Genomic DNA, 8,760 nt, shown 5'->3' on the forward strand with positions numbered 1-8,760 from the left:
ACGTCTTTTTATTATTTTATTTACTACACATCTTTTTATTATTTTATTTACTACACATCTTTTTATTATTATTTTATTTACTGCACGTGAAGACAGCAGCGCTGAAGCTTTCTCTCGGTATATGCGAGAGAACTCGGTTCCATGTGAAATTCAGAATAAATATCAGGTGCTTCGACCAATTAAACCAAAAGATACAACTCTTATCCTGTTTTGTAAAATATTTGGTTAATGTTAAAGGCCAATTTAGTAAAAAATACATATGAAACAAGAGTAGATTGACACAGATAAGGTTTAAACAAATACATACTCTGATTCCGCCATGATGCAGCTGTATGCGTCGCTCAGTGATGACGTCGTTAAAGCGCACCACCGCCTCCTACCGTTCAGGAGAGGTAGGACAGGAACTAAATACTGTAAATACAAATAATAAAATAAAATAGTCCTGTAGTTTTTGACACAGTGCATTACAATAGCCTTTGCTAGTCTTTAATTGCTTAGTAATGAAACAGCCATCTTTTACAGAGTGTCTTAAAGAGCTTTCTCTTTGCCTGAATTTGTTATTTAAAAAAGCGTTTTGACCTAAAATCCCAAAATACTAGTTAAAAACACATAATGTTAACACATTTAAAGTGTTTTTCAGCATCCCCAGTTGTCAAATTGTTTAGCAATCTAAAAAAATAAAATAAAAAGGGGAAGTCTGTTAGTGTAAAAAAAAACAACTTTATTTGCATCAAAGTAAAACAACAACACAGTTGAACATAGCAATAAAAGAAGAATGACCAGGGGGAGCATAAATTACACAAACTAGTAAAAGGAAAATGACAGTCATATTATTCTTGCAGGAAGAAAACAATTTTACAAAATGTAACATATGTGTCAAGGAACCTCATGTAAAAAAATAATAACTTTAACACAACAGATCATCCACGATCCCAAGCTGGGAACAAGCCCATATTGTCACGTTTGCTTTTTGATTAGTTGAAGGTCTAACTGTAAGCAAATATTGTTTAAACTCAATCAAAAATCCAGAGAAATCAGGTTTTCTCTTCAAAAAATTGTATTTGTGTATGTGAAATTTAGCTTTAATGATTAATGGATTAATTAAGAAAACCTTGGGATTCATTTTGCCACCATGTTTAAACCCAAACAGGAACTGTTCCCAGTACAGCTGAAAGCTTGCTTATATATCTGAGTCGACGTAGTTACAGAAATGTTTCCAAACTCCTTAGAATGAGGACACATCCGGAACAAATGAGTGACAGACTCAGGGCAAAGGTCACAAAAGGAGCAGAGTTTCTTCAGGTGGATCCTGTGAAAGAGTTTGAAGGACACTTCTTTGACCTTGTTAGTGAGAAGAAAGTGGTTCAGGAGCAACCAGGTCCATTTCCAAGAATTATTATTCTGAAAGCAATTCCAGTATGGTACGATAGCAGGAGTGGAAGTCACGTCTCTCTGAAACAAGGATCTAACTGACTTATTGTTCTGAAGAAGAGGGAGGAGACATATTTTGCTAACAGGAGAGAGTATGGGAGTAAGAGTGGGAGAGTGATGATGAGTCTTGGCCTCTGTCTGAATAACATGCAGCTCTCTGTAGAAACACCCTGATACAAATAATACAAATAATCTAGAAATGACACCCAAAACTTTTACATGTTCTCCAGAAGAATTGGGAATATTAAGTTTAGAGAGAAACGCCTCATAATCCAGCAGGTGGCAGCTCTGTCAAACAGATGATCTACCAGAATAACAACAAGTATCAAGGAATTAAGTTCTCTGCTCATAGAAAATGTCCTTGTTATTCCATATGAAGTACCGATGAGGAGAGAAGTTGTGCTTGTAGATGAGTGACCAAGACAAGAAGCCTGACGGTGACAATGAGACGGTCTGATTGGGAGTTTTTGTAAATCAAAATTACAAACCAGAAAGAAGTTCAAACCATCAAATTTAGAGAAAATATGGAACGGTATGATGTTCCTAATAGAGGCCGGAGAATTAAAAAACTGACAAATACAATTCATCTTGAAGGTATTATTCAAAGTAGAGAATGATAAGCAGTAAAGTCCTCTGTTTTCATATGAATTCATTAGAGTTCTTAATGCAGTGAATCTTATTTTTCCAAACAAAGTTAAATAACAATTTGCCAGTTTCTTTTTCATTTTCATTGTCCAGTTCTGACGCCTGTGCAGCATAAATGAGTCTGGAGAGGCTTCAGCCTTAGACCACGTGGTGCAAGATCTCTGATTAACCACTGGTCCAGTCTTTTCCTAGTCCTTAGAATTAGAGGGTCATGATTTAGAGCACTTCTTCTTCTCTGATCCTCGGTGATGTTACACCTAATAGATGACCTCATTTTTAACTGGTATGTGTTCAGTTGAGGTTTTGGAGCAGTCTCTAACAGCCTTACTTCGTATTTCCTGAGGTTAAGATAAAGACCAGAGGCTTTGGAGAAAGTACAAATGTCCTTGATGGCTAAAGGGATTTGATACTCGTACTTTAATAATAAGGTAGTATCATCAACAAAGTCCATGCTCAATAATCCAGGTATACAATCCAACATTTTTCAGTCAGGTCATCTGGAAGAGGGCCGGCAATGGAGGAGGGGGCGTACCAAAGAGACCATCTTATCACAAGCAGAACTGGTTTGTTCCACTTTGGAGTAAGCTGTTGGAGGAAGAATCAGTTTTGTTGTGTGTTTCCTTGACTGATGAAGCCTTCTGGATCGAAGGTGAAACGTTTCAGCACAAAAAAAAGTAACTGTCCAGATGACCTGACTGAAAAATGTTGGAAGGTAGTATCATCTGACAGCTGTGTCAAAGTAACCATTTTATCAGCAACAGAGATCTCTTTTAGAGGACTGTGTTTAATACGATCAGCCAGAAGCTGAGCTACTAAAAGAAACAGATGAGGAGACAGGACACCCCCGTCTGATCCTCTACAGATGCTGAATCTACGAGAGGAGACGTTTTTTAGTTTGATGGAGCTGTTGTTGTTTTGGTACAAGCTTTTAATGATGGCATTTAACAATTTCCCAAATCCAAACTTATGTAGACTTTGGAAAAAAAAAACGTGTTCTTCTGTATCAAATATTTTGTAATCATTCTTAAGAAGACAAATGGGACGCCAGTTATCAAGACGTAAAGGATCTTTTTTAGGTTTTGGTATAAGAGTGTTCAAACCCTGAGTGAGGGTTGTTGGGAGGGAGCCTTTTTCTATAACTTCACACAGACCCTCCCACTGGTACATTTTCATCTTTAAATCACTTCTTGGTCTGCTGCCTTCATACATCTCCTCCTACATGTCTCTGTGTGAGTGCAGCTACAGCGTGCGCTCTCAGGACATCATTACCTGCAGTGTTCCCTCAGTGAGGACTGAACTAGACAAAAGGACCTTCTCCTACTCTGCTCCTGTTTCCTGGAATATCTTACAAACAGATCTGAAGCTCTCGACCTTTGACCTCTCTAAGGGGCTTTAAGAATCTGTTGGACTCCTGGCAGGGTCCAATGCAGACATGTTCCTGTTTTTAGTTTTCTACATTTGCCTTAGAATCTAGCTGTTTTTGCCATCTTATTTTAATTTGTATTTAAAAAAATCTGTACGCCTCTTTTATAACTGTAAGGATGGTACCTTTCTGTGGCCCGGTTTGTTTCTGTGTTCCCTTGTGCTCCCTCATTAGTTCCATTGGTGCCACCCGCGTCTCGTCCCAGCTGTTTGTTATCACGTCTCGTCTTGTCCCTGTATATAAGCCGTCTGTTCTGTCTTGTTCGTTGTCGCGTCGTACTCGTTGGGTCTCCTGTGTTCCCCCCTGAGTCTTCCTGGTTCCTTGAGTCTCCCGTGTCTCCTGAGTCCTCCTGAGTTCCCCGTGCTCTCTCCCTGTTCATGTAAGTTTTGCTGCCCCGTCAGCTTGTTATTTTGTACCTTCATTTATCATTAAATTCCTATTTTTGTAATTCTGCCGAGTTGAGTTCCTGTTCTGCACTCTGGGTTCGCTCCCTGACCACAAATCCTAACAATAACTGTCTATTGTTGTCATCATTCTTTGTTGAAATCAGGTCTCTCTTGAGTCCTCGAGGCTCAATGGGATTAACCTGTCTAAATAAAGGTTGAATGAATGAAAAATGAAAACACTCAAAACGAAGGGGACAAGATCAGATGAAAAATGTTTATAAAATTCAGCACTTAGTTCATCGATCCCAGGGGATTTGTTAATTTTGAGATGGCATCTAGAAGTTCCTGTGAAGAGATTGGCTCATCACAGTGATTTTTTTTTTTAGAGAAAGTTTAACAGTTAAATTGATCAACAGGGCATCAACTGAAGCTTGGCAGAAATTGGAGTGATATAGAATTTCATAAAAGGAACGACAATATCTAGCTATGTCATGAAGCTCCTTTACTTTTGTTAATGTAAAAAATGTCCAATTTAACTTGTAGTTCAGTTAATTCTTGTTGTTTTAAGTCATTTAAATTAGATGGATTCAGCTGAGAAAGCTCAGATATCCTTGAAATAATTTGGGTTTTCTCGGCTCTATTACCTTTGGCTTTGTTGCTAAAATTTCTCAGGAATTTACCAGATTCAAATTTGAAAAGTTCCCAGTTAAGTCCATAAAGATTATCCATTTGTGCTTTAAGCCAGAAAAAAATAATGAAGTTTTTTGTCTTTGCGGTGACCTCTTCGTAATTTAGTAAAGAGTTGTTCAAATTCCAATATGAAGCAGAGTTAAAAGAATGACTTTTGTCAGAAAAATTAATAAGCTCAGTAGCTTTATGGTGTGTAAGGGGGTAGGTAGGATATTAACAGTAACAACTTCCTTGTTTACTGAATCTGAGATTAACCAGAAGGCTATCCTAGATTGTTGCGATGACGATTTATTACTCTAAGTAAATAAATAGTCATGTGGATGTTCTGCTCTCCAAATATCGATTGGATTAAAATTTTCCATAAAAGATTTGATAGTTGGGCTTGAGGCATTTGGTCTACCAGGATGCCATTTATCAAGATGACCATCAAGGACAGTATTGAAATCTCCTCCCACAAGAATTGTAGCATTAGGATTTTTTTTAACCATTCTAGAAATCAATCAACCTTTATTTATACAGGTAAATCCCATTGAGCCTCGAGGACTCATTTACAAGAGAGACCTGAAAGAAAGAAAGATCTTTTCCACCGCAAGAAAAAGCTTATCATTTTCTCCCTTGTTGGTGAAACCATAAATGTTGGTACAAATGAAATAATAGTTTTTGTAGAAAAATAGTTGATAGATAAAGTCCATCCATCCATCCATCCATCCATCCATCCATTTTCTTCCGCTTATCTGGGGTCGGGTCTCAGGGTTAGCAGCCTAAGTAGGGAGGCCCAGACTTCCCTCTCCCCAGCCTCTTGGGCCAGCTCCTCCAGGGGAATCCCAAGGCTTTCCCAGACCAGCCGAGAAACATAGTCCCTCCAGCATGTCCTGGGTCTTCCTCTGGGTCTCTTCCCGGTGGGACGTGTCCAGAACACCTCACCAGGGAGGCGTCCAGGAGGCATTCTAACCAGATGCCCGAGCCACCTCAACTGGCTCCTCTCGATGTGGAGAAACAGCGGCTCTACTCTGAGTCCTTCCCAGATGACCGAGCGTCTCACTCTATCTCTAAGAGAGGGCCCAGACACCCTGCAGAGAAAACTCATTTCAGCCGCCTGTATCCGTGATCTCGTTCTTTCGATCACAACCCAAAGCTCATGACCATAGATGAGGGTAGGAACGTAGATCGACCGGTATATTGAGATCTTTGCCTTTTGACTCATCTCTTTCTTCACCACAACAGACCAGTACAGTGCCCGCTTCACTGCCAACGCCGCACCTATCTGCCTATCGATCTCCCGCTCCATTTTTCCTTCGTTCCTGAACAAGACCCCAAGATACTTAAACTCCTCCACTTGGGGCAGGACCTCCTTCCCAGACCCGGAGAGGGCACTCTCCCCTTTTCTGGCTTAATTATTTTTGTAATAAAAATTATAAGGCCTCCTCCTTTAATAGCCACCTATTTATGGTGGAGGAGTTTATGCATGTGAATGATCCTAGGAGCTATGCTGTCAGGGGCAATTGTAATTGCCATTGGTAGGGTCTCCCAAGTCTCCCATGTCCTACTAGGTGAAAGGCCAGACAAAGCACAATTGAAAACACTTGTATGGACAAAGACAAACAAGGAACTCAATGTCTTTTGCTTGAATGTGGGTTATTGGGGCCCAGCCGGTAGCCAGGTCTGGGGGAGGGGCTCATTGGCAAGAACCTGGTGACCTGGTCTCTACTTACGGGGCCCAGTAGGGCTCAGTCTGAATGAGCAACATGGGTTTGACTTTCTGTAGGCCCACCACCTTAGGTGCCGTACGAGTCAGGTGTATGATGATGCCATGGGTATTGGCTGAAAGCTGGGACTTTGGTGCTCTGACCCTGGGTTACCAAAGCTGGCTCTTGGGACATGGAACATAACCTCCGGTGGGGAAGGAGCCTGAGCTTGTGCGTGAGGTTGAGAGGCACTGAATAGACATAGTTGGGCTCACCTCAATGCACAGTATGGGCTCTGGAACCAATCTCCTTGAGCAAGGCTTCACTCTGGAGTTGCCCATGGTAAGAGATGCAGAGCTGGTGTGGGTCTACATTTAGCCCCCGACTTGGTGCCTGTGTGTTGGAGTTTTACCCAGTAGATGAGAGGGTAGCTTCTCTGCACCTTTGGGTGGGGGGATGGGCTCTGACAATTATTTGTGCCTATGCACCAAATAGCAGTTCAGACTATCTGGCTTTCTTTGAATCCTTAGCAGGGGGTGCTGGAAGGTGCTCCAGCTGGGGTCTCTGATATCCTCTTGTTGGACTTCAATGCCCATGTGGGTAACAAGTGTGATCTGGAGGGGCGTGATTGGGAGGAAAAACATCTCTGATTGAAAACCTGAGTGGTGTTCTGTTGTTAGACTTCTGTGCTAGTTATGGTTTGTCCATCCCAAACATCATGTTTGAACCTAAGGATGTCCGTATGTGCACTTGGCACTAGGGGTGCACCAATAAATCGGCGGGCCAATTTATTGGCCCCGATTTCCTTAATTTTGGAAAATCAGAAATCGGCCGATACACGAGAAACCTATTTTACCTATTTTTTTGTTTTGTTTTAACAGCAATTGTCCGAACTTCATTTATACTTCAGAACACTACCTCATGGCCAGTTAAAACAAGTTTGTATTGTTTCTAGGATATTGTTCAAGGGTATGTTGTTCAATAAAATAAGAAAATTGAAAGTGCATTGTGACCTTATAACATCTGACAGTGTCGCTCCTAAAACAAAATCGGTATTGGCCAAAATCGGAATCGATAGGTCAGGTTTTTTATAAATATGTGATTGGCCAGAAAACTGCAATCGGTGCACCCCTACTTGGCACCAGAACAACCTAGGCCATAGATCGATGATTGACTTTGTATTCATGTCATCTGATTTACGGCTGTTTGTTTTGGACATGTGGGTGAAGACAGGAGCTGAGTTGTCAACTGATCTCTACCTGGTAGTGAGCTGGATCAGATGGCAGGGGAAAATTCTGGACAGACCCAGTAGATCCAAACGTGTAGTGAGGGTTTGCTGGGAATGCGTGTCTGAAGAACCTGTCAGAAAGATCTTCACCTCACACCTTTGGGAGAGTTTTAACCACATCCCAAATGAGGTGGGGGACATTGAGTCTGAATGGGCCATGTTCTGTGCCTCAATAATTGAGGTGGCTGCCTTGAGCTGTGGCTGCAAGATTGTTTCTTCTTGCAGTGGCCATCCTAGAACTTGGTGGTGGACACCCTAAATTAGGGAGGCTGTCAAGCTGAAAAAGGGGTCTTATCTGGACTTGTTGGCTGGTGGGACTCTGGAGGCAGCTGAGGAGTACTGGAAGGTCACGAAGGACACAGTCTTGGCTGTTGCTGAGGCAAAACTGTGGGAGTAGTTTGGTGAGGCCTTGGATGGAGACTCACAATTGGCTCCAAGGAGATTTTTTTTAAACCACCAGGTGGTTAAAGAGGGGAAAGCAGCACTTTACTAACACTGTGGTCAGTGAAGGTGGAGTGTTGTTGACTTTAACCAGTGATGTTGTCAGGAGGTGGAAGGAATACTTCTCAGAGCTTCTCAATTCAAGTCAAGTCAACTTTATTTATAAAGGACATTTAAAACAGCAGCTGTTAACAAAGTGCAAAGTTCAATTCCACCAGGATGTCTTCCATGGAGGAAGCTGAGTTGGGGGACATCAGGGTTGGTCTGTCTTTAACTATGGTTGAGATTGCCAAAGTAGTTAAAAAGCTCCACTGTGACAGGGTCCCAGGGGCGGATGAGATCCGCCAAGCTCCACTGTGACAGGGTCCCAGGGGCAGATGAGATCCGCCTTGATATTCTTAAGGCATGGACATCGGGGGGCAGTGCCATTTGATTAGCAAACTGAGGTAGTGGTCTCCCTCTTCAGAAAGGAGGACTGGAGTGTTGAGCTGTCATTTCTAACCCGAACCCAGAGACCGGCCCCGCCCAACCCAGATTAAGACCGGACAGGGCCATAATAATGTGCTTAATGTGTGGGCCGGGTCGTGTCGGGCTTTTTATTGTGTCAGGGATGCATGCGGCTGATGATCCATATATGGAAACATGGCTTGCCATATAACATCTGCTGCACATGGCCATTTGACTGTGCGCTGACTGGTCGGTTGAAAGAGGTAAAAAGTTCAGTTAAGCTTCAGATGGACTACTGCCAGCGATCCATCAGCCCAAGTGGAT

General features: G+C 42.0%; 1 protein-coding gene across 1 annotated transcript in view; it reads right to left on the bottom strand.

Annotated features, from left to right (window-relative positions):
* The window catches only part of rpl7l1 (ribosomal protein L7-like 1), a 6,198-nt gene extending 5,823 nt beyond the window's left edge, over positions 1-375 (bottom strand). Inside the window, exon 1 of the mRNA XM_037685245.1 lies at positions 308-375. Coding sequence (XP_037541173.1) covers positions 308-321 — 14 coding nt within the window. The 5' untranslated portion in view covers positions 322-375. The remainder of the gene's footprint in view (positions 1-307) is intronic.
* Positions 376-8,760: the final 8,385 nt, after the last annotated feature.

Source organism: Nematolebias whitei, chromosome 12 (assembly GCF_014905685.2).
Source record: "Nematolebias whitei isolate Nwh7 chromosome 12, NemWhi1, whole genome shotgun sequence".
Taxonomy (NCBI): Eukaryota; Metazoa; Chordata; class Actinopteri; order Cyprinodontiformes; family Rivulidae; genus Nematolebias; species Nematolebias whitei.